Below are 26,537 nucleotides of genomic sequence, written 5' to 3' on the forward strand. Positions count from 1 at the left end.
ACTGAGAGCATATGCACCAAGACAAATTCCTTGTGTGTCCAATCACACTTGGCCAATAAAAATTCTATTCTGTTCTATTCTTTTGATTCTCCTCCAAGAAAGCTTCTTCAGCTCTGACTGGATCCATTTCTCACCATCCAGTCAGAGCCAAAGAATCTTTTGGGATGAGAAGCGAAACATCTTCAGAGAAAAAAAACAGAAAGTCCAGTTGCCTCTTGGGAAAAAAAAAAGCACCTTTGAGACGACAAACTCAGAACAATGAGGCTGAACTCAGCTGCATTGTTTAAGGAGTGTTTCTTTGGACCCCTTGATGGATTGTCCTTTTATGTTGTTGGCTGCTCAAAGGACTCCTTTGGAGTGATGTAGAAGAGGATTCAGTCTCATAAATAAAGGATATATCATACATTTGAGACCTAAACCAAGAGCTGAGCTTTCAAAACTTAACGGGACTCTAAATTTCATTGTTGACATCAACGGAGCTTCAAAGTACTTGACGTGCATCTTTGTTCAGGAGGAAATGGAGAGTGGAATAAGAAAGTGAGATGAGATGAGATGAGATGAGATGAGATGAGATGAGATTAGATTAAACAGAATTGGTGTAGGGCAGTGTTGGCTAACCTTTTCCAGACCAAGTGCCCAAAGCGTGTGCCCGTGTGCCTGAATGCGCGTTCGTGCATCCAAACCCCCAAAATGCAATCTGCTCCACCCCCATGCATGCCCCCCACATGCCCTCACCCCTGCGCATGCACTCATGCCCCCCCCGCCCACATCCTGCCCAGTGGTGGGTTTCAAAAAATTTTTACTACTGGTTCTGTGGGCGTGGCTTTGTAGGCGTGGCAGGGGAAGGGTACTGTAAAATCTCCTTTCCCTCCCCAATCCAGGGGAAGGTTACTGCAACATCTCCATTTCCTCCCGTTCAGCTGGGACTTGGGAGGCAGAGAATAGATGGGCGCGGGGCCAGTCAGAATTTTTACTACCGGTTCTCTGAACTACTCAAAATTTCCGCTACCGGTTCTCCAGAACTGGTCAGAACTGCTGAAACCCACCTCTGGCCCTGCCCCTCACATGCGTGCCAGAGTCCCGAAGGCCAGCTGGCCGGTGGGAGGCACACGCACATCTGCAGTGGAGCTGAACTGAGGCGATGGCTCGTGTTGTGGCTCCCGCCCATGAACCTGGCCCCATGCCCGAAAGTGCCTTGGAGCCGGGTCTGCTGCCAGAAAGTGACTCAAAGCCGGGCCTGCTGCCAGAAAGTGATTTGAACAGTGAGGGCCGTCAGGACTTACCTCGGAAGCACCGGCCTCCCTGGATCAGCTCCAGGAGCCAGAAGCAGGCCAAGTGAAAGAGATAACGAGGCCTCCTTCTCCTGACTCTTTCCCCCCCCCCCCAGGCCACGCCTGCAGACCCAGCTGACGGCAATCAGGCTTGGCTCAATCCCAGGTTTCGTAGGCAGGAGAGAAGGGAACGACAGAAACGGGAGGGGCAGGCCTAGGAAGTGCTGAGTCATGGAGCCACACCCCACAGGATATAAAAGGCAGCAAGAGCTGGTGTGTCTCTTTGTATCAGGCAAATCCACAGATTGACTAGAGCTGAAGGTTGTGACTCACCAGCGTCTTGGCAGCTATCGAGGGCTCTTGGCAGACGCTGATTCTTTTGCTGCCAGAGCTGATAAGAGCCGGCTAATTAAGCCATCGTTTGGACGGAGGCGAGGAGGACACAACAGCTCGCGTGCCAGAGGTGGCACACCGTGCCCTCTCTGATGTGCCATAGGTTTACCATCACGGGTGTACGATCTCCTGCTTGGGCAGGGAGTTGGACTAGATGACCTACAGGGTCCCTTCCAACTCAGTTAAACTAATCTAATATGTTTTCATTCACGCACCAAAAAAGAAAGGTGTGCTAAATTTTTGAAAGATTATTTTATTTATTTTATTATTTATTATTTATTTAAATTTTCATACCGCCCTTCTCCCGAAGGACTCAGGGTGGTGTACAGCCAAGGTTAAAACAATTTAAATATACAGAATTAAAATATCAATTTAAAATACATATTCAATAATGGCCAAATTAAAACCGTCAATTGACCCAACCTAAAATACCCCGTATAAAATTACAAAAATTAAAATTTGGAAAATTTAAAAATCAAGCCAGTCCCGCTTGGATGAATAAATAAGTTTTTAATTCCCGGCGAAAGGTCCGAAGGTCAGATAATTGGCGCAAACCGGGGGGAAGTTCGTTCCAGAGGGTAGGTGCTCCAACAGAGAAGGCCCTTCCCCTGGGGGCCGCCAGCCGGCATTGCTTGGCGGACGGCACCCTGAGAAGACCCTCTCTGTGTGAGCGTACGGGTCGGTGGGAGGCATAAGGTAACAGCAGGCGGTCCCATAAGTACCCGGGCCCTAAGCCATGGAGCGCTTTAAAGGTGGTAACCAAAACCTTGAAGCGCACCCGAAAGACCACAGGTAGCCAGTGCAGACTGCGCAGGAGTGGTGTTACCCGGGAGCAACGTGGAGCTCCCTCAATCACCTGCGCAGCTGCATTCTGGACTAACTGGAGTCTCCGAGTGCACTTCAGGGGTAGCTTAGGGCTGGGAGGACATCATGGAAAGGAGCGAAACAACGTGGGTCGGTTTCCACTCATGACATTCTCTTCCTTATTTCATTGTACGGTGTGAGTTTGGTATTTTATTTATTTATTATTTTATTATTTTGATTTATATACCGCCCTTCTCCCAAAGGACTCGGGTAAAAAACAAGAATACAAAGATTAAAACATTATTAAAAAAACTTATTCAATTTAGCTAAAGATAATTAAGACTCTAATAAAAAAAACCCATTAAAACTATTAGGCCAGCCCTGCGCGATGGAACAAAAATGTCTTGAGCTCGTGTCGAAAGGTCCGGAGGTCAGGGAGTTGACGTATCCCTGGAGGCAGCTCGTTCCAGAGGGCAGGAGCCCCCCACAGAGAAGGCCCTCCCCCTGGGGGTCGCCAGTCGACATTGTCTGACTGACGGCACCCTGAGGAGACCCTCCCTATGAGAGCGCACTGGTCGATGGGAGGCAATCGGTGGCAGCAGGCGGTCCCATAAATAACCCGATCTTAAGCCATGGAGCGCTTTAAAGGTAGTAACCAGCACCTTGAATTGCACCCGGAAGACCACCGGCAACCAGTGCAGCTTGCGCAGGAGAGGTGTTACATGGGAGCCTCGAGTTGCTCCCTCTACTACCCGCGCAGCCGCATTCTGGACCAGTTGGAGCCTCCGGGTGCTCTTCAAGGGGAGCCCCATGTAGAGAGCATTGCAGTAGTCCAGGCGGGTATTACTAAAAGCTAAGGAGATACAGTCACCTTTAATTTCCAGCCACAATTGACCCTGTTGCAAAGTTGGACATGGGTTAAGAGAGCTTTGCTCCATTCTATGACCTTTCTTGCCCCAGTTGTTAAGCGAATCACTGCATTTATTTATTTTATTTATTTATTTATTTATTTATTATTTAGATTTTTATACCGCCCTTCTCCCGAAGGACTCAGGGCGGTGTACAGCCAAATTAAAACAATACAATATACAATTTTAAAACAACAAATTAAAATAACATATTCTATAATGGCCGAAAAATTTAAAAACCGTCAAATTTGACCCAATAAAACAGAATACCCAATTTAAAATTATTAAAATTCAAAAAATTCAAAATTTAAAAAAATTGTTATAGTAGTGGCCAGAATTGTGGAAACCTTTTGGGAAAAGTGTATTTTTGAGGTTTGGTGGCTAATAACACCCCTTTTTTGTGTGTGTGGGGGGGTGGAGTTTCAAGATAATCCTCTTCCACTCCTGGAATGGCCTGGGAATAGCCCAGACCTCCTTAATCCAATTGAAAATCTATGGAGCCGACTAAAGAAACTTCTTAGTCAGAAGCGATCCAGCAATAAAACCCACTTAATAGAAGCCATCATTCAATCTTGTTTCACATTAGAACAGCTGCAGAACTCAAAGACTTGGTTCACTCCATGGGAAGACGTTGTAAGGGCGTAATTCATGCTGAAGGTTACCCAACTAAGTATGAACTGACATGGTGATCATTTTTGTATATCTCATTTTGTCTACGTCTTTCAGTTTTCTTCTTTATACAGTAACTGCTGTTCTAATAGCAAATCCTTCATAAAAGCTGTTGCATTACATTCTTGATTAAATTATCTTTCCCATTGATATATAATCTTATGGTACTATTCCAAAAAGAGTGGTGTTATTAGCTAGTTTTAGAAAATACACTTTTCCTGAAAGGTTTTCCACAATTTTGGCCACTACTATAAATGAATCTGGCTTCCCCATTGACGTTGCTTGTCAGAAACCAGCTGGGAAGATCACAAATGGTGATCACATAACCCTAAGACGCTGCAATCATTATGAATACATGCTGGTTGCTCAGCATTTGAATTTTGATCACATGACTGTGGGGATACTGGGATGATTGGGTGAGGACCAATCTTAAGCTACATTTTGCAGTGTTACTGTAGCTTCGAGTAGTCGCTAAATGAATTGAGGACTAAGTTGTTTTTGAAAGCCTCCAGTAAAGGAGCGTGAAAGCTCTAGAGCACTACTGCACAACCTTGTCAACTTTAAGACATGTGGGTTTCAACTATGAAAGTTGACTTTAATTGTTGAGATCAACTGGTTGAGGTGAGTTGTGTTGCGTTGTTGAACTGTTGATATGTTCCTAATGAACGAACGTTGATTGAATATGACTGCCTTGGATTACTCATTCTGGGGACTTATTACTTGCAAGCTTGACAGTGGAGGTGAATTGAGGGTTAGTTGATTTCAACTGTTGCGATGAACTGGTTGAGTTGTGCTGTTGAATTGAACTGGTTGAGTTGAGTTACGTGATCTTCAGTTGTTGAAGTTGACTTCAACTATTGAGTTGAATTGGTTGAGTTGTGTTGTTGAACTGGCTGAGTTGGGTTGTATGGTCTTCAATTGTTAAAGTTGACTTCAACTGTTGACTTGAACTGGTTGAGTTGAATTGAGTTGCGTGGTCTTCAATTGTTGAAATTGACTTGAACTGTTGAGTTGAACTGGTTGGGTTGAGACAGAATGAGATGAGACGAGATGTGTGGACTTCAACTGTTGAAGTTGACTTCAATTGTTTGAGTTGAAGTCCGTAGGACTTAAAAGTTGCCAAGGCTGAGAAACACTGCTCTAGAAGTTGTGCAAGAATTACCGAGATCTCACACCAATAACACATTTCCTCCTCCTCCTCTTCCTCTTCTTCCCACTGTGACTCACTCTACCTTGCTTTGTTCCTGTTGGATCGCGGCTCCTATGCCTTCAGCACCAAACCCACCACCGAAGAAGTCAAGGTCTGGTCTCAGTCGTTTGACAAGTTGATGAAAAACCCAGCTGGCAGGAACGTGTTCCGGGAATTCTTACGGACTGAATACAGCGAGGAAAATATGCTCTTTTGGTTAGCCTGCGAGGAGCTCAAAAGCGAATGCAACAAGCGTGCCATCGATGAGAAAGCGCGGATGATCTATGAAGATTATATCTCCATCCTTTCTCCCAAGGAGGTATTTCCTTTCTTATTTTATCAGGCACCCAAAATGTTTCTGTTCTGTCTCCTTCCCCACTTCAGACCCACGAGCTGGCCTTCAGCCAGTGGATTCACGGCTCTTTTCAGTCCTGGCAGAGAAATCGCAGCTGCCTGCCAAAGTTCAAACAAATGACTCTTGTAGAAAGACTTTCATCTCTTTTTGAAACGGTTAAGCTAAACTTTTGCTTCCTGTGGAGTGAGAGCAGTCCCAAAGCTCCTTATATATCCTGTAGGGTGGGCTCCTGCCCCACCCTTCCTTTTGATGACGCCGCCTCTCTAATCTTCTGAAGCGCGGGTCAATCCAAGCTTGATTATTATTATCAGCTGAGTCTGAAGGCGTAGCCTGGGGAAGGGAGGAATCAGGGGATGACGGCCTCATTACGTCCTCAGACTGGTCTTGTTCTGGCTCCTGGAGCCGAGCCAAAGGAATCGGTGCTCCCGAGGTAAGCCTTACCGGACCTTGCCCCTCACTCTCGGAGTCACTTTCGGGCATGGGGCCAGGTTCGGGGGCTAGAATCACAACAATTTCAGATACCAAATTCAGGTACCAGTTTTCATTCAATTGGTAAACGGTAGTGCCCGGGCCCTTCCCCTCTTACCTTTCCAGTCCAGAAACTTTTCCAAGGCTTTGTCATTCTACCTGAAGACTTACCGTGTGTGCAATTATTAGGCAAATGAGAATTTTGACCATGTCATCATTTTTATGCATATTTTCCACCTCCAAGCTGTATAAACCCGTGATGGTGAACCTATGGCACCTGTGCCACAGGTGGCACGCGGAGCCGTATCTGCGGGCACGCGAGCGTTGCCCTAGCTCAACTCCAGTGCGCATGCCACGCCCTGGCCAGCTGATTTTCGGGCCTTCTGAACCCACCTGAAATCGGGAAACAGGCTATTTTTGGCCACTGGAGGGCCTTTGGGGAGATGGGGAAGGCCGTTGTTGCCTTCCCCAGTCCCCCCCCAGGGTGAAAAAGGAGCCTTCCGGTCCCACCAGAAGTTGGGAAACGAACCGGTTCCGGCCTCCAGGAGGGTAAGAAAGTCTGTTTCCACAAAAAAATGGGCCTACTGTGCCCTCCATGCCATTGCGTGCCCAAAATGGGGAGAGCGTGGGGGGGGTCGCACACGCATGCGAGGGGGGGCGGGGCATGGGGGATATTGAATTATGGGTGTGGGCATGTGTGCGCGCGTGACCCACCCACGCTCCCCCCCGCTTTTGGCACGCTACGGCAAAAAGATTAGCCATCACTGGTATAAGCCATATAAATGAAAATAAGGATGAGGGGAGACATGATAGCAGTCTTCCAATACCTCAGGGGCTGCCACAAAGAAGAGGGAATCAAACTATTCTCCAAAGCACCTGAAGGCAGGACAAGAAACAATGGGTGGAAACTAATCAAGGAGAGAAGCAACATAGAACCAAGGAGAAATTTCCTGACAGTTAGAACAATTAATAAGTGGAACGACTTGCCTGCAGAAGTTGTAAATGCTCCAACACTGGAAGTTTTTAAGATGTTGGATAAGCATTTGTCTGAAGTGCTGTAGGGTTTCCTGCCTTAGCCGGGGGTTGGACTAGAAGACCTCCAAGGTCCCTTCCAAATCTGTTCTGTTTGTCCCAAAGTGGAATGCGTAGTGGATATAAGCAGATCAGTTGAATAGAATAGAATAGAATAGAATAGAATAGAATAGAATAGAATAGAATAGAATAGAATAGAATTTTATTGGCCAAGTGTGATTGGACACACAAGGAATTTGTCTTGGTGCATATGCTCTCAGTGTACATAAAAGAAAAGATACCTTCATCAAGGTACAACATTTACAACACAATTGATGGTCAATATATCAATATAAATCATAAGGATTGCCAGCAACAAGTTATAGTCATACAGTCATAAGTGGAAAGAGATTGGTGATGGGAACTATGAGACGATTAATAGTAGTGCAGATTCAGTAAATAGTCTGACAGTGTTGACGTATGTTGATGTATGTTTGTGTAACGAGGGAAGGTGTGGCCTAAGGAAATCAACACCCTTCATCAAGGTGTGCATAATTATCAGGCAGCTTCTTTTCCTCAGGCAAAACGGACCAAAAAAGGAGATTTCACTGACTCTGAAAAGTCAAACATTGTAAAAAAAAAAAGTCTTTCGGAGGGATGCAGGACCCTTGAAATTGCTAAAATATTGGGGTGTGATCAGAGAACCATCAAAACGTTTAGTTGCAAATAGTCAACAGGGATAGCTTTTTTTTTTTTTTTTGGAAATGCCAGAAATGTTTATCTGTAAATTTTTAGTTGTTTGCTTATTATTCTCACTTTAAACAGATGAAAGTTAACGACTGAGATGGGAAAATTTTCATTTAGTGGCATAATAATTCTGCACACTGACAGTTGCCCAATAACTGGGCACACGTAGATTAAGAATTTAATTTAGATTGAGTTGGATATAAGCAGATATAATTTATATTTATATAATTTATGAATTTATCAATTATATGAAGTATATATAATATATATATTACATATTTGAATTATATTATAAAGGTAAAGGTTCCCTTCGCATATATGTGCTACTCGTTCCTGACTCTAGGGGGCAGTGCTCATCTCCGTTTCAAAGCTGAAGAGCCAGCGCTGTCTGAAGACGTCTCCATGGTCATGTGGCCAGCATGACTAAATGCCAAAGGCGCATGGAACGCTCTTCCCTTCCCACCAAAGGTGGTCCCTATTTTTTTACTTGCATTTTTTACGTGCTTTCGAACTGCTAGGTTGGCAGAAGCTGGGACAAGTAACAGGAGCTCACCCCGTTTGCTCCCAGAAGCACGAAGCTGAAGCCTGAAGATGACGAATGAGACTTCGTCGAAACGTCGCCAAGACACTTCCAATTTTACGCGGGAGAAAACCCGAATAACCAAAGACCTACATACAAACACCCGCGAAAACCTCAGAAAACATATATATATATATATATAATTTATATATAAATTATATATATATATAATTTATGAATTTAAATTAAGAGTTGGGAACAACTAGCACATATGTGCAAGGGGAACCTTTACCTTTACCTTTTTTAGATTAAGAAAGCCAAAACCTCGCTTTTACTTTCTTAAATATTCAGGTTTGGGGTTTATTAATATTTTGCATTGACCGAGAGCACTGTAATTGTTCAATAATAAAATCAATCCTCAAAAATACAACTGCCTAATAATGGTGCACACAAGGTAAATTTCTTCACGTGTGATCATACGATCACTTATTAATTTAATGGGTACACATTTTTCGGTCCCAATAGGGCTAAATGAGAGGGATCTTGGAGTCCTAGTGGACAACCATTTAGAAGATATGAGCCAGCCGTGTTCAGCAGCTGCCAAAAAAAGCCAACACAATTCTGGGCTGCATAAACAGAGGGATAGAATCAAGATCACGTGAAGTGTTAGTGCTACTTTATAATGCCTTGGTAAGGCCACACTTGGAATATTGCATTCAGTTTTGGTCGCCACGTTGTAAAAAGGATGTTGAGACTCTAGAAAGAGTGCAGAGAAGAGCGACGAAGATGATCAGGGGACTGGAGGCTAGAACATATGAAGAACAGTTGCAGGAACTCGGTATGCCTAGTTTAATGAAAAGAAGGACTAGGGGAGACATGATAGCAGTCTTCCAATATCTCAGGGGTTGCCACAAAGAAGAGGGAGTCAAACTATTCTCCAAAGCACCTGAGGGTAGAACAAGAAGCAATGGGTGGAAACTAATCAAGGAGAGAAGCAACTTAGAACTAAGGAGAAATTTCCTGACAGTTAGAACAATTAATCAGTGGAACAACTTGCCTGCAGAAGTTGTAAATGCTCCAACACTGGAAATTTTTAAGAAAATGTTGGATAGCCATTTGTCTGAAATGGTGTAGGGTTTCCTGCCTGGGCAGGGGGTTGGACTAGAAGGCCTCCAAGGTCCCTTCCAACTCTGATGTTGTTGTTGTTGTTGTTATTATTATTATTATTAAAATCTGTTTATCTCAAAGAGCCAGTGCAGTCCTAGGCTGCATCAACAGAGGGATAACAACAATATCATCAGAAGTGATAATATTGCTTTATGCTGCAGTGCTACGGCCACCCTTGAAATACTGCCTCCAGTTGTGGTCTCCGGAATAGAGAAAAGATGTTGAGGCACTAGAAAGTGCAGAGAGGAGCAGCAAGAATGATCAAGGATCTGGAAACTAAATTGTATGATGAATAATTGAAGGAACTGGATATGAAGGGAAGGATTAGGGGTGACTTGATAGCTGTCATACAGTATTTGAGTGGCTATCACAAAGAAGAGGGAGTCAAACTATTCTCCAAAGCACCTGAGGGTAGAACAAGAACTAATAGGTGGAAGGTCATTAAATAGAGATCCAACCTAGGACCAAGCAGAAAATTCTGGACAAATTTCTTCCTATTTTTCCACAACAACTACCCTAGGAGTTGTGATGGGCTGAAAAAGAGGGAATGGCCCAAAGCCACCCAGCTAGTTTTCATGTCTAAGGCGGGACTAGAACTCTCAGTCTCCTGGTGATTGGTCCAAAGTCACCCAGCCAGCTTTCATGCCTAAGGTGGGACTAGAACTCCCAGTCTCCTGGTGATTGGTCCAAAGTCACCCAGCCAGCTTTCGTGCCTAAGGTGGACTAGAACTCTCAATCTCCTGGTGATTGGTCTAAAACCATCCAGCCGCTTCCATGTCTTAAGGCTGAACTAGAATTCACCATCTCCTGGTGATTGATCCAAAGTCACCCAGCCAACTTTCATGCCTAAGGCAGGACTAGAACTCTCAGTCTCCTGGTGATTGATCCAAAGTCACCTAGCCAGCTTTCATGCCTAAGGCGGGACTAGAACTCCCAGTCTCCTGGTGATTGGCCCAAAGTCACCCAGCCAGCTTTCATGCCTAAGGCGGACTAGAACTCTCAATCTCCTGGTGATTGGCCCAAAGTCACCCAGCCAACTTTCATGCCTAAGGCGGGACTAGAACTCCCAGTCTCCTGGTGATTGGTCCAAGGTGGGACTAGAACTCTCAGTCTCCTGGTGATTGGTCCAAGGCGGGACTAGAACTCCCAGTCTCCTGGTGATTGGTCCAAAGTCCATTTGAATGGCTTTCATGCCTATGGTGGGACTAGAACTCCCAGTCTCCTGGTGATTGGTCCAAAGTCACCCAGCCGGCCTTCATGCATAAGGCAGGACTAGAACTCCCAGTCTCCTGGACTAGAAGACCTCCAAGGTCCCTTCCAACTCTGATGTTGTTGTTGTTGTTGTTATTATTATTATTATTATCATCTGTTTATCTCAAAGAGCCAGTGCAGTCCTAGGCTGCATCAACAGAGGGATAACAACAATATCATTATCACAAGAAGTGATAATATTGCTTTATGCTGCAGTGCTAAGGCCACCCTTGAAATACTGCCTCCAGTTCTGGTCTCCGGAATAGAGAAAAGATGTTGAGGCACTAGAAAGTGCAGAGAAGAGGAGCAAGAATGATCAAGGATCCGGAAACTAAATTGTATGATGAATAATTGAAGGAACTGGATATGAAGGGAAGGATTAGGGGTGACTTGATAGCTGTCATACAGTATTTGAGTGGCTATCACAAAGAAGAGGGGATAGACTTAATTCTCCAAAGCATCTGAGGGCAGAACAAGAACTAATAGGTGGAAGGTCATTAAATAGAGATCCAACCTAGGACCAAGCAGAAAATTCTGGACAAATTTCTTCCTCTATTTTTTCCACAACAACTACCCTAGGAGTTGTGATGGGCTGAAAAAGAGGAATGGCCCAAAGCCACCCAGCTAGTTTTCATGTCTAAGGCGGGACTAGAACTCTCAATCTCCTGGTGATTGGTCCAAAGTCACCCAGCCAGCTTTCATGCCTAAGGTGGGACTAGAACTCCCAGTCTCCTGGTGATTGGTCCAAAGTCACCCAGCCAACTTTCATGCCTAAGGCGGGACTAGAACTCCCAGTCTCCTGGTGATTGATCCAAAGTCACCCAGCCAGCTTTCGTGCCTAAGACGGGACTAGAACTCCCAGTCTCCTGGTGATTGGCCCAAAGTCACCCAGCCAGCTTTCATGCCTAAGGCAGGACTAGAACTCCCAGTCTCCTGGTGATTGGTCCAAGGCGGGACTAGAACTCCCAGTCTCCTGGTGATTGGTCCAAAGTCACCTAGCCAGCTTTCATGCCTAAGGTGGGACTAGAACTCCCAGTCTCCTGGTGATTGGTCCAAAACCATCCAGCCGGCTTCCATGTCTTAAGGCTGAACTAGAATTCACCATCTCCTGGCTTCTTAACCTTAACCTCTAAACCCAACTGACTCTCCCTTGATTGACAGTCGACCAAAATCATCTTTCTTCTTGTGTTTTGCCCACCTTTCCTTTTTCTCAGGTCAGTTTGGACTCCCGTGTCCGCGAAGGCATCAACCGCAAGATGCAGGAGCCCTCCTCGCACACCTTCGATGATGCGCAGCTACAGATCTACACGCTTATGCACAGAGACTCCTATCCACGTTTCCTGAACTCTGCCATATACAAAGCTCTGATCCAGAGTGTCTCTCGGTCTTCTTCGGAGTCTTAAGCCCTTCTCTACCATTGATAAGAGACACCAAGTGAAGGGTTTCCTTCCCTACAAACAGGTGTTATTGGTTCTCCCCCCACCCCACCCCACCCCTCTTCTTCTTTAAAAAAAAAATGAGCTTACAAGAACAAAATAGACTGATGACATAACCCAGCTGAGTTCTGACCACAGACAATAGTCCAGTCGTTGGAAAGGTCACTCCAAAACTTCCTGCCCGTTTTTCTCTTCCGTCAAAAAAAGGGCCCGTGCCAGCCGACATTAAGGACTCCAAACTCAGGCTACTACTTCCATTACAGAATCTGGGTTGCCCCCCCCCCCAGCTTAGAGATGGAGAATGCAGAACGGAGCAACCAACCAGCAACGGATTGGGAGGTTAGACCTCTGGGGCCACATGGCAGAAGAAAGCAGGCCAAAGCTCCACATCTCTCTCTCTCTCTCTCTCTCTCTCTCTCTCGGATTTGTGTTTTATTTGTTTTTTTAAAATTCCTTCCATGTTTACTAAGAATTATTTCCTTGGTGTTCTTGTAGACACAATGATCTCAGATGGCTGGAGTGGAAACGGCGGTTAGGCCAATGTTAATGGAATTAAGAAAAGTTCAGATGTTATAAAAAAAGTGCGTTCAGGTTTTCTGCATCTCGAATGCTTTCCGTTCACAGTTTATTCTAGGGAGTTTATTCTCACCTCATTTTGGGAAGGAGCAGAGAGCTCTTCAAGGGAAAGGGAAGATAGCTGGTACTTAGCTCTGATGTGGAAGCTCTCTGAGAAAGCCAACTTGAATGTTAATTAGGCCAAAAATCTCCCCATCATTGTAGGTCACATTGTCCACCCATCTCCGATGTACAGTGGTACCTCGGTATTTGTTGGTAATCCGTTCCAGAGACACGAAAACTGACCGGTACGAGAAAACCACGTGACTTACCACATGACCAACTATTCAGGAAATAGGCAGGAGATAGCCAATGTCGGCTGGTTCTTACACGTTGGCTACCAGGAGAAAGATGAGTGCCGGGACAAGATTTCTGCTTCAAAACGCATTGGATACCGAGCTCCTCGCATTTTAAAGCAGTCGGGTGCCAAAATACGACTCTGTGTGGACTACAGAGGCCTTAAATGACCAAGAGGGTCCTTCAGACCAGGGGTCTCCAACCTTGGTCCCTTTAAGACTTGTAGACTTCAACTCCCAGAGTTCCTCAGCCAGCTTTGCTTCTGGGAGTTGAAGTCCACAAGTCTTAAAAGAGCCGAGTTTGCAGACCCCTGGACTAGAAGACCTCCAAGGTCCCTTCCAGCTCTATTTTGATTGCTCTGATTGTAGGTTCTCCAGTTCCTATTGGGCAGTAGTAGGATCCATAATCCTCATGGCTTAGGAACCAAAATGAGGTCTTCTTCATTCATACGGGGGAAGCCCTCGACGTAAAGCCACAATTGAGCCCATAATGTCTGTTGCTGAGTGAGACATTCGTTAAGTGAGTTTTGTCCATTTTACGACCTTTCTGACCAAATCACTGCAATTGTTAAATTACGGGTTGTTAAATGAATCTGGCTTCCCCACATTTGACTCGGTTTGTCAGAAAGTCGCAAAAAGGGATCACATGACCCTGGGACTACTGCAACCGTCATAAAATACGAGCCAGTTGCCAAACCTCTGAATTTTGATCACGTGATCATGGGGATGTTACAACGGTCGTGTGAAAAAACAGTCATAAATCACTGTTTTTAGTGCCCTTGTGATCTCGAACGTCCACTAAGTGAACTGTTGTAAGTCGAGGATTACCTGTACTTCATAATCTGGTGGTGAGATTATTGGAAGCATCTCTTTGATCATCCTGTTCCAGGTGGACCATTGGTTTGGCTGAACAACCTTCCCCTTAAATGATCTGCCAGAATGGAATAGGGTGGTCCAGATAGACCCAAAGCACTTTTTATCTTACCAACTCACTGGAGAAGTGTGGATCCTTCCCATTGCGGTCCCTTCCATGCCCAAATTATTAAAGAGCTGCGACATCGCACTGGAAGTACACAAGGGGTGGATTTGGCCCCGTGATGCATGTTTCGTCCCTTCTCCGCTGGAAACTGTTCTGACCCAGCTCCCCAAATGCAACAAACCCTCTATTTAAATCAATGATTCCTTTAGTAGGAGTGCCAGCAGCCCCAGCAAAAAGTTTCTTTTTCACTGCAGGCTAACAAGTCTGTCCAGCAGGGAGATGAATAGTTGTCTTCGCTAGCAGCGGCGGCTCTTCCATCCCAAGGACCGGCCCATAGATTTCCACTGCTCTCCTCTCCTCTGTCTTCTGTGCATCCATGTGTCTTGTTGTGACCCAGGCCCAAGTAGGTAGTAATAAACTTAGCCCGTGGAAAAACAAACAAACTTTATTCGAACAGCTGGGAATTACTTCATCCCCAGCGTCGTTCAACTTGAAGTAAAACAAATGCCTCCCAACACAAATTCCTCAGTTATCTCAAACTCAAACCTTAATCCAATTAGGCAAACTGCCAAAGGCCCTTCCTGGCAAATGTCCAGAAGCCACAAAAACAAAGATGTAGACAAAGCAGAAGATGCAGCTACCAACGTTGTTTTCCAGCGAAGGCCAAACGCCGGTGCTGGTCTGTTTTAAGCCTTATGGGAGGGGCCAGTCATCTCTTGGCCCTATTCCCGAGTTGTCCTTTCTGCTTGAGCTGCTCTTGCCTTCTGGCAATTCTTCTCCTGCGTGCATTAGGAACAAGCTCCTCCTGTTCCTCTGCCTCACTAGTATCAGTCTCTGGAGGCCGCACCTCACTCCCCAATGGCCCTGGCCTCACCTCAGCCTCATCGCTGTCCGACTCCGTTGCCAACTTGTTAGCTGCTGATGGACCACAACAGCTTCAGGCATTGGACCCAGCTGTTCCTCCTCTTCCTCATCAGCCACCTCCAGACCTGGGGATTGTTGGCTCTCCATCTGAGGGCTAACAGACGGTCCAGTCTCCACCTCTCTTTCTCCCTCCCTTCCTTCCTCTCTCTCTCTCTGACAGCTCCATTCCCTCTTCCACCTCAGCTCTGGCTGCCTTGATGCTGACCTTAATTTTCACACCACCTCCTCCGAGTGGCTGCTGGAGGGACTGTCAGCTGACAGGCCACAGCGCTCATCCTATGCTCCAAAGGTGCTTTTTCAAAGCGCAGCTGGACTTCGTTTTGCTTGAAGACGTTTCGCTTCTCATCCAAGAAGCTGCTTCCAAAGAACTGAAGAAGCGTCTTGGATGAGAACCGAAATGTCTTCAAGCAAAACAAAGGAAGTCCCTTTTGAAAACTTACTCGCCCGAACCGGTCCGAGCCAGCTGAATACCAACTCTTGACTCCATCGTAGTTACAGTTTGGATTCCTGTTAAGAGATCTCCCTGTTTATATGGTCTCTCCAAATCCTTTGTTCCAACAATAGGCAAAGCGATAGGACATCTCTGGATGCTGCAAACTCCACCCTATTCTGCCTTTGAGGTTGTCACCCAAACCATGTTATTTCTCAGCCGCTGCCCACTGGGCCAATGCTCTCTATGAATTCCCTCACTCTGAATGTTAAGGTTTCCCTGTCTCGTCTTCTATAAAGGTGCCATAATGCTTCTCCGCTGTCTGGTTTTTGGGGCTAAAATGATACCGTGTTTCCCCGAAAATAAGCCCTCCCCAGAAATATTTAAGCTCATGCGCAGCTGGCCCCAGCCATTTCCCTCTGGTTAGGGTTAAGGAGACAGAGCTGGAAATTAGGTAAGATGGCAAGAGAAGCCCCATCTCGCTCCACACACCCCAAAATAAAGAGCCAAGCGCTTATTTCGGGGTTCAAAAAAAAAATAAGGTCTTGTTTTCGGGAAAACACAGTAGCAGGTGCTAAGGACAGGACGAATTTCAGGGTTAGTGTTCCTTTGGTCAGGAGAGAGCCATCTCAGCCCCATCCCACCCCCCTGTTGCATTTTTCTAAAGAGGTATCTGTGAATTATAGAAAGCACTTTTCAAAAAAACTGGTCATCCCAATAGATCTTCCTGGCCTGCCTAGTAAAACTTTTTTTTTTTTTGTCTCTAGAAACTTGTGCGTTTTGTGGCCAGTAAAATATAGGAACTTTGGCCAATATCTTTTTAATTCCCATGCAGGTGTAATGAATACTCTTCGTTAATTGGTTCCAGGAGGCGCAATGAGTACCAAAAATGATGAATACCAAACATTTTTTTCCCATAAGGAATTAATATAATGAGTCACAGGCCAGCCGACACTGACAAGTTCTAGCTGGTGGTGTACCAAACAAACGAGTACCGGGACAAAATTTTCACATCTAAATGTGTTGAGTATCAATGAATACCGGGACAAAATTTTCACATCAAAATGTGTTGAGTATCAATGAGTACCGGGACAAAATTTTCACATCAAAATCTGTTGAGCATCAAGTTAAATTTCAACAAGTTTGATAAGTTTCAAAGTAGTTGAGTACTGAGATATTACTGTATTCCTATAGTTTGGAAAACTGCTTTGGAATTACATAAAGAGGTGGATCCACAGGGCTGAGGTATTTGTTTGTTTGTTTTTAAACATACTTTTTATGACTTTGTGGAAGCTCTCTGCCCCCGGAAGGAATAAAAGGCCAATTGAGTAAATCAGAAGCATTTTTGTTTACATCTACCAAGAAGATAGGAATATCGACAGGCATGCTGTAAAAATAGGATTACTGTTTTTTTTAATACGGGGTTTTGCAAACTCCTGTGAAAGCATTTGACAGGGTTTTGTGGGATTCAGAAACTTTGCAAGGGGCTTAAGCATTAAAAACAACACTGAATACACCCAGCCTTCTAAGTCCCTGCTTTGAAGCTACAGGGATTTCCATTGCATTTTTCTGTAAACCTGAGCCGAAAGGGTGGGGCTCATCAGCTGACATTCAGGAGCAGGGGGCCTCCCCATGTAATTTGGGGTTCTGGGAATTTTTAAAATAAAACCAGCTCTATAGCCTGAAAAAGTTTTGAAATTCATGCTCTAGAATCGTGTTTCTCACCCGGGGAAACTTAAGAAGTGTGGAGGGCCTCTGGTGGCTCAACAGAGTAATGCAGTCTATTAACACAGCTGCTTGCAATTACTGCAAGTTTAAGTCCCACCAGGCCCAAGGTTGACTCAGCCTTCTATCTTTTATAAGGTAGGTAAAATGAGGACCCAGATTGTTGGGGGCAATAAAAGTTGACTTTGTATATAATATACAAATGGATGAGACTATTGCTTAACACAATGTAAGCCGTCCTGAGTCTTCGGAGAAGGGCGGGATATAAATTTAAATATTAAAAAAAATCAATTCCCAGAACTCTGGCTGGAGAATTCTGGGAGCTGAAGTCCACAAATTTAAGTTGCATCCAACCCCATGAACAAGAGCATGCTAGGCCCCCCGGTCCACTTTCTCCCAGTTTGCCAAAATTCATGTTCATTGTCTTTTGCCTTCCGTCTTCCCCAACATCAGGGCCTTCTCCAAGGAGTCCTCTCATTTGGTGGCCAAAATATTTCAGCGTCAGCTTCATCTGTCCTTCCAGGGTTGATTTCCTTTAGGATCGACTGATTGGATCTCCTTGCACGCTCAAGAGTCTTCTTCAGCACCACGATTGGAAAGCATTGATTCTTCAGCGCTCATCCTTCCTTATAATCTCAACTCCGGCAGCCGTACATTACGACTGGGAAAACCGAAGCTTTGATCTTACACAAATCTTTAAAGTTGAGAAACGCTTCTCTAGAATGTTGACTGCAGCAAGCTGAACGGCTTCCTTAATGCTACAAAGAGATGGTGGGGAATATAACAGTTTACGGATACAGGGTATTTTCACAATTCAGCCATATGCCATAGACCAGGGGTATCAAACTGGATTTCTTCGAGCACAGCCTATTGTGCTCCTATTGGATTAAATCAATACATTGGGTGAATCTAGCCATCGCTTTTCCTTTTTCTAGGGATGGATTGATGTTTGAGTGGCTCCGGAAGGAGGGATCTTGCAAAAATGTCAAGAGAAAAAAAATTCTACAAGAAAAAATAACTTTAGGAAAACATTTACTTTAGCTCTCTTCATAAGTTCCTTACATCTGATGGCTTAAAATGGCGTTTTTGGACTTCAACTCCCAGAATTCCTCAGCCGGCCATGTCAGTATAGCTTTAGGCTGGTTGCCAGCTAAGGGAATTCTGGGAGTTGAAGTCCAACCATCTTAAAAGTGGCCAAGTTTGAAAAACATTGGCTTAAAATGAGGCAGGACACAAGGGCCCTCTCTCTCTTACTCTTTTCCCTCTCTCTCATGGTTTCAGATCCTCCCATTGGGGACATTTCAAATCATGTTCAACTGAGGCGACAAATCACCTTAGCACTGCGGATTTTATTGCCTCTTGTTCAACTGAACGCAAATCGTGTGTTATTTTCCCAAACCTTGGTCACGCAACAACTTCAGCCTGCTCATTGGGTTAATCTATTATCAGTGTTTACGTAATTCGGTGAGCCGTAAGCTTACTACAGGTAGTCCTCGACTTACGACCGCAATTGAGCCCAAAATTCTGTTGCTAAGCGAGACAGATAAGTGGGTTTGGCCCCATTTTACGACTTTTCTTGCCACAGTGGTTCAGTGAATCAGCTGCGCTTGTTCAGTTGGTGCACGGTTGTTAAGTGAATCTGGTTTCCCCCATTGACGTTGCTTGTCAGAAGGTCGCAAAAGAGGATCACGTGACTTGGGGGATGCTGCAACCGTCATAAATATGAGTCAGTCACCAAGCGGCCGAATTCTGCTCACGTGACCGTGGGTATGCGTCAACGGTCATTAAGGGTGAACTATGGTCATAAGTCGCTTTTTTTTTCAGGGCCATCGTCATTTCAAATGGTCACTAAACGAACTATTATAAGTCAAGAATTGCCAAGGTAGATTGAGGCACACACACTAAGACCAACCATGGTTAAAACCAACCAAGGTTAGGGAAAGCATGCTGGGTAACCTGGCAGGGTTTGAAATGAGTGGTAGTTTAGGCAACAGAAGAGTGGCCATCCACAGAAAAAGCTCTGCTTTTCCCCTCAATTTTAATTATTATTATTATTATTTTTAAAAATTGACGTTTTCAACTGGCGCGGCGGGTGCGCTGCATCGAAACCAGATGGCTCTGTGCTTTGTGAAGGAAGTTTATTGTTTTTGCATTTACGACTGTACATGGAACACACAAAATAAAATTTAATATAAAATAAAACGAGAAGAGGGCCCGATTACGAGATGTGGCAGCAGAGGTACAAATCCAAGTTCCTTTGGGTGAACCATCTTTCTCAAAACATAAATTGATTGTTCAGGCTTTCATTTGTCTGGTAAGCTTGGATGACCGGAGGGGAAGATCTAAAACAATATTTCTCAAAGTTGGCAAACGTTCTGACAGGTGGACTTCAACTCCCAGAATCCCCCAGCCAGCTGTGCTGGCTGAGGAATTCTGGGAGTTGAAGTCCACTGGTCTGGAAATTTGAGTCACACTGGTCTAAAATCTTTTCCAACTCTTTTCTCAGAACTTACACAGTATTTAAATACCACCGGCCTAAGCAAACTTCTCCCTTTTCCTTCCTTCACACCGCTAGAAATGTTCATTTAACAAACTCAAAATACTTTTGTGTTAATAACACTTGCACTTAAAGAGGCTGCAGAGGGACCTGGGCATGCAGGCCAAATTACCCACTTCAAGTATAAAATGGCGCTCCTCACATTTGTGTGTATCTGCGTGGGTTCACAACGCAGAGGCTGGGTCTTATGTGGAAAATAGAAACGGGCGTGTAGACACCTGTAGCATGTGGCAGTTGTATTCCGAGGACACACAAGGAATGCAGCAAAGTGAGGGACTGCAGACACAACAGTCAAGATGGTTGCAAGCCGTTTTACGCACGGCAGTCCTCCAAAGTCTGCAAGCTGCAAACTTAAAAAGGAGGCTGAAAGATTGCAAGAAATTCATTATCTGCTTTTTTTCTGCTGAAATTAAAGCTATTTTCCACTTTTGAATTTTGGTAATTTTCTCCCCCCTCACCTAGTTTTCTTTCGAAGCTCACATTTTTCACCTCGTTAATAACAATGGCCAACTTTCCTAAGATGTTTGGCTTCACAACCCAGGCACGGGAGATTCTATGTCTATTCTATTGTATGTGTGTGTGTTTGAATTTTATTTGGTTGTTCACCGCCCTGAGTCCTTCGGGAGAAGGGCGGTATACAAATTAAAATATTATTATTATTATTATTATATCATATGTTTCAACCGATTTGAGGGGCAGGGGGGGGAGGGAGAAACACTTTTAACTCTTTATTTCCTATTCGTTCCAGCCACCCTGCAAAACAAAACGATAAGCAGGACGAAGAATAACACTTATTTGGTAGATGGGCTGGGAGGTTTTCAAACCGGGCAGGGTTTGTCCAATGGAAAGCGATAAAAATGTCATCCGGCAAAACACAAAAGGAGCCTTGAACCCGGGACGAGGGAGTTGGGTTAATACTGGTTGTAGCTTTTGAGAGTTGCACCCGGAGCCAAGGAAAGAGTCGCAAGAAGCTTCTGTACATCTTTGAGGCTCGAAGCCTGGCCGTTTTAAGAGAAAAGAAACAAAACAAGAACCAAAAACAAAAAAAACAAAATTTGCTGTCCCACATTCTCACAATCAGCTGGCTGGTCTGAGTAAACTTTCCATCCGGTGCCATCCCGATGGCCTCCATTCCCAGCCGCTGCTACTTCCTACAGGGGTGCAGGCAGCCGGGCCCTCCTGGATGATGTGCAGAGCACAAAGCAAACTCGGGCGACAAAACAGGACACAAAAAAAAAAAAAACAACTGCTGGCGGTACTTGCAGGAGTCCGTGGCAGAACTCGGGGCCCTGAATCGGCTGTGGCTGCTCCCCTGGGAGACTGTTTTCAGCAGAACTGTAAGGAGGAAGAGGGGGATTTAGAGAGAGATTCAGAGGCTGCACAGGAAAGGCTCTTCTGATGAATGGGAAGCCCCCCCCCAAAAAAAAAGATGCACCAAGAGGGTGTGGGGTTTTTTTTTCCCCTTTGTGGAATGCTGGGCTTGTAGTTCAGTGGTGGTGGTGAAGGATTGGCAAGAAAAGGATGGACTTCAGGATGGAGGGGTGAAGTTAGCCAGGACTCTGAGGTAGTGACCGGATCCTTTCCTTTCCTTTCCTTTCCTTTCCTTTCCTTTCCTCCTTTCCCTTTCCTTCCCTTCCATTTTCCTCCTTTTCCTTTCCTTTCCTTCTATTTTTCTCTTCCTTTCCTTTCCTTCTTTCCTTTCCTTTCTTTCTATTTTGCTTCCTTTCCTTTCTTCCTTTCCTTTCCTTCTTTCCTTTCCTTTCTTTCTATTTTGCTTCCTTTCCTTTCTTCCTTTCCTTTCCTGTTTTCCTTCCCTTCCCTTCCCTTCCCCCTTTATAACTTTATAATTCAAGGCAGCGAACATATCCAATCCTCTTTCCTCTTCATCTCTCTTCCTCCTTCCTTTCCCCCCTCTCTTCTTTCCCTCTCTCTCTCTGTCTTCCTCCTTCCCTCCCTCCCTCTCTTTCTATTCTCCCTTTATAATTCAAGGCTGTGAACCTATCCAATACTCCTTCCTCCTCCTATTTTCCGCACAACAAAACCCTGTGAGGTGAGTTGAACTGAAAGAGAGTGACTGACCCAAAGTTAACCAGCTGCCCTTTATGCCTAAGGAGGGACTAGAACTCACTGTCTCCTAGTAATTGGCTCAAAGTCACCCAGCCAGCTTTCATGCCTAAGGCGGGACTAGAACTCATCATCTCCTGGTGATTGGCCTAAAGTCACCTAATCAGCTTTCCTGCCTAAGGCAGGACAAGAATTCATCATCTCTTGGTGATTGGCCCAAAGTCACACAGCTGGTTTCTATGCCCAAGGTGGGACTAGAATTCACCATCTCCTGGTTTTAGACCAACACCTTAATCACTACACTCAAATGAACTCAATTTGAACTCAAATGGTGGTAGACTTTAGGAGAAACCCTTCCATACTTCCACCTCTCACAATACTAGACAACACAGTATCAACAGTAGAAACCTTCAAATTTCTAGGTTCTATCATATCGCAAGTTCTTAAATGGACAGCTAATATCAAAAACATCATTAAAAAAGGACAACAAAGAATGTTCTTTCTGCGCCAACTCAGTAAGCTCAAACTGCCCAAGGAGCTGCTGATTCAGTTCTACAGAGGAATTATTGAGTCTGTCATTTGCACCTCTATAACTGTCTGGTTCGGTTCTGCAACCCAACAAGAAAAACACAGACTTCAGAGGATAATTAGAACTGCAGAAAAAAATAATTGCTACCAACCTGCCTTCCATTGAGGACCTGTATACTGCACGAATCAAGAAGAGGGCCGTGAAAATATTTACAGATCCTTCACATCCTGGACATAAACTGTTTCAACTCCTACCCTCAAAACGACGCTATAGAGCACTGCACACCAGAACAACTAGACACAAGAACAGTTTTTTCCCGAAGGCCATCACTCTGCTAAACAAATAATTCCCTCAACACTGTCAGACTATTTACTGAATCTGCATTACTATTAATCGTTTCATAGTTCCCATCACCAATCTCTTTCCACTTATGACTGTATGACTATAACTTGTTGCTGGCAATCCTTATGATTTATATTGATATATTGACCATCAATTGTGTTGTAAATGTCGTACCTTGATGAACGTATCTTTTCTTTTATGTACACTGAGAGCATATGCACCAAGACAAATTCCTTGTGTGTCCAATCACACTTGGCCAATAAATTCTATTCTATTCTATTCTATTCTATTCTATTCTATTCTATTCTATTCTATTCTATTCTATTCTATTCTACACCAAACTGGTTCCATGAATGAAGCTCAATGACGTGTCCTTGGCTGAAATTACATATATGACATACTGAGGCCATCCCAACAAAATGATTCACAATTCTACCCTTTTTAAAGGTGAAGGTAAAGGTTCTCCTCTCACATATGTGCTACTCGTTCCCGACTCTAGGGGGCGGTGCTCATCTCCGTTTCAAAGCCAAAGAGCCAGCGCTGTCCGAAGACGTCTCCGTGGTCATGTGGCTGGCATGACTCAACGCCAAAGGCGCACGGAACTTACTCGCTTAACGAAAGTAATTTGGGATCAATTGTAGTTGTAAGTCAAGGTCAGCCTGTATCAGGGTCGTAAGGTCACATCCAGGCTGGCCGCAAAGGCATCGAGATTGCTGTTCTGACCCAGCTTCTGTGATCCGCGATCGCACGCTGCCCCCGCAACATCATGACAAACCCTCTGACGTGAACTCAAAAGATTCCTTTAATTAGGAATGCCGGCAGGCCCGGCAAAAAGTTTCTCTCACAGGCTAACAAGTCCAGCCGGCTGGAAGAGGAATAGTTGTCTGTCACACCTATTCATCTCCCTAACTCTAACCCTGCCTTTGATCTCCAGAGCTAGGGCGGGGCCTCGCTAGCAGCGGTGGCTCTTCCGTCCCAAGGACCGGGTCATAGATTTCCACTGCTCTCCTCTCCTCTGCCTTCTACGTATCCGGGCGTCAGGGATTGGACCCAGCTGTTCCTCCTCTTCCTCATTGGCCAGAGGCTCCGCCCCTCTCTCTCTCTCTCTCTCTCTCTCTCTCTCTCTCTCTGCCAGCTCCATTCCCTCTTCCCCCTCAGAGCTCCCAGGTTGTCCTGATGCTGACCCTGACTCCCACGCCACCACCTCCTCCTCTGAGGGGCCGGCAGCCCACAGGCCACAACAATTGCTTACCTTCCAGCGATTTCCACATTCGTTACAAACCACGAAGGTTGTCATTGGCTCATCCGAACTGCGGGTTTGCACCTGTGGGAATCAAACACAGGCTAAGCCTCCGCCAGGTTGCCGCTCTCCAAAACTTGTCAAATCGTCATCTTTCCTCAGCCCTTTCATGTATCACAACTAAAGGTAGACCTCGACTTACAATAGTTCATTTAATGACTCTTCAAAGTTACGACGTCACTGGAAACAGCGACTTACGGCCATTTTTCACAGTTCCGACCTTGGCAGCCACCCCCTAATCACGTGATCAAAATTCAGACGCTTGGCAACAGGTTCATATTTATGACCGTCGCAGTGTCCCAGGGTCATGTGATCAACTTTCGTGACCTTCTGACAAGCCAACTCAGTGGGGACACCAGATTTACCTAACAACCGGGTCACTAACGTATCAACTGTAGTGATTCACCTAACAATGACCTTGTGGTAAGAAAGGTCATAAAACGGAGCATAATTCGCTTAACAAATGTCTCACTTAACAACAGAAATGTTGTGCTCCATTGTGGTCCTAAGTCGAGGACTTGCCTGTATTCCTGCCCTGTTTAAGATTTTTCAATTCCATTTTTATGATTTTAACTTTTGTATTATTATTTTTTAGCATTTGTAGATCGCCCAGGATCCCTCTGGGGAAACTCACCTGAGTGTAGGTGCAGTTCTTTTTCTTGCACTTGCCACAAGTGAAAAGGTCTGTCTGAGTCCCTCCTGTTTTGGCCATCTGATGCTCCCGGATGGCTTCCTTGGTCATGGCTTTGCGGATCTCTTTCAGTTCATTGCTGGCCATTTCCTGTCCAGGAAAGAACGCAAAGGGTCACTTCACTACACAAGCAGGCAGAAACATGGCAGCCACCTCTGAAGCTGGAACACAGAAACACTTCCAACATTTGCTTAATTCACCGTAGAATTACGGGACATGAAGAGACCTTGGAGGTCTTCTAGTCCAAACCTCTGCTCATGCCTCTTTCTACAGTCTCAACATCTTTTTTACATTGTGGCGACCAAAACTGAAAGCAGTATTCCAAGTGTGGCCTTACCAAGGCATTATAAAGTGGTAAATTAACACTTCACTTCAGGGCCTCTGGTGGCTCAGACTGTTAAGACAGTCTGTTATTAACAGCAGCTGCTTGCAATTACTGCAGGTTCAAGCCCCACCAGGCCCAAGGTTGACTCAGCCTTCCATCCTTTATAAGGTAGGTAAAATGAGGACCCAGATTGTTGGGGACAATAAAAGTTGACTTTGTATATAATATACAAATGGATGAAGACTATTGCTTGACACAGTGTAAGCCGCCCTGAGTCTTCGGAGAAGGTCGGGATATAAATGCAAATTTTAAAAAAAATGCAGGAGAACCTCATGCCTTCCTGGATAAAGTGGCTGTCCAAACTCTTCTTCAATATCTTCAGTGATGGAGCCCCCACAACTTCTGGAGGCAAGTCGTTCCACTGATTAATTGTTGTCACTGGTCAGGAAATTCCTCCTGAGTTCCAGGTTGCTTCTCTCTTTAACAACCTTCCATCTATTGCTTCTTGTCCTGCCTTCAGGTGCTTTGGAGAGTTGAGTCAATCCTCTCGTCTCTGCAATAGCCCTTCAACAGGGGTGAAATGCTCCCGGTTCAGACTGGATCACCCAATCTGATGGTGGCGGGCGGTTCGGAGAACCAGTCGCAAAACTCCCTGCCACCCCCCCATGCCCAGCTGAGCCATGCAATCATCAGAGGGTTTGGTTTTTTTACTATTAAAAGCATTTTTTCTTCAGCCGAAAAAATGCTTTTAAAAGTAAAAAAAAAAGCCTCTGATAATCGTGCAGCTCAGCTGGGATCGTCAGAATATTTTAAAAGCATTTTTTCTACAACCTCTTCGGCTGACAGAACCGGTAGTAACAAATTGAACACCTAGAAGCAAACAAATAACCAAAAGCCAACATGGGTTTGTCAAAAACAGATCATGCCAGACTATCGATCTCGATATAATTTACTTGGCCTTCAGCAAAGCATTTGATAAAGTAGACCATAACCTACTACTAGATAAAGTAGGAAAATGTGGGTTAAACAGCACCACCAGCAGTTGGATTTGCAACTGGCTGACCAACCACACTCAACATGTAGTACTCAATGGAACTACATCCACATGGAGGGAAGTATGCAGTGGAGTACCCCAAGGTTCTGTTTTAGGCCCAGTACTCTTCAACATCTTCATCAATGATTTGGACGAGGGGATAGATGGGGAACCCATCAAATTTGCAGATGACACCAAGCTGGCAGAAATAGCCAACACTCCAGAAGATAGGCTCAAGATACAGAAGGATCTTGACAGACTTGAACATTGGGCACTAACTAACAAAATGAAATTCAACAGTGAAAAAAGTAAGGTTCTACATTTAGGCAAAAAAAACAAAATGCACAGGTACCGTATATGTGGTACCTTGCTCAAGAGTAGTAACTGTGAGAGGGATCTTGGAGTACTAGTGGACAACCATTTAGATATGAGCCAGCAGTGTGCAGCAGCTGCCAAAAAAGCCAACACAGTTCTGGGCTGCATAAACAGAGGGATAGAATCAAGATCACGTGAAGTGTTAATTTACCACTTTATAATG

At 44.9% G+C, this 26,537-nt stretch overlaps 2 protein-coding genes across 7 annotated transcripts in view; one reads left to right on the forward strand and one right to left on the reverse strand.

Moving 5' to 3' along the window:
* RGS19 (regulator of G protein signaling 19) overlaps window positions 1–12,779 on the forward strand; it is a 76,005-nt gene extending 63,226 nt beyond the window's left edge. For all 3 annotated transcript variants that reach the window (XM_058174580.1, XM_058174579.1, XM_058174578.1), the window contains exons 5-6: window positions 5,319–5,553; window positions 11,968–12,779. In XM_058174580.1, coding sequence (XP_058030563.1) covers window positions 5,319–5,553; window positions 11,968–12,156 — 424 coding nt within the window. In that variant the 3' untranslated portion in view covers window positions 12,157–12,779. The remainder of the gene's footprint in view (window positions 1–5,318; window positions 5,554–11,967) is intronic.
* Window positions 12,780–18,345: 5,566 nt separating this feature from the next.
* The window catches only part of TCEA2 (transcription elongation factor A2), a 34,418-nt gene continuing 26,226 nt past the window's right edge, over window positions 18,346–26,537 (reverse strand). Inside the window, exons 7-9 of one of the 4 annotated variants that reach the window (XM_058174573.1) lie at window positions 24,585–24,731; window positions 23,903–23,974; window positions 18,346–21,050 (exon numbers count right to left, since the gene is read on the reverse strand). In XM_058174573.1, coding sequence (XP_058030556.1) covers window positions 21,042–21,050; window positions 23,903–23,974; window positions 24,585–24,731 — 228 coding nt within the window. In that variant the 3' untranslated portion in view covers window positions 18,346–21,041. The remainder of the gene's footprint in view (window positions 21,051–23,902; window positions 23,975–24,584; window positions 24,732–26,537) is intronic. The other 3 variants (XM_058174576.1, XM_058174574.1, XM_058174575.1) reach the window with 3 other exon arrangements.

Source organism: Ahaetulla prasina, chromosome 3, assembly GCF_028640845.1.
Source record: "Ahaetulla prasina isolate Xishuangbanna chromosome 3, ASM2864084v1, whole genome shotgun sequence".
NCBI lineage: Eukaryota > Metazoa > Chordata > Lepidosauria > Squamata > Colubridae > Ahaetulla > Ahaetulla prasina.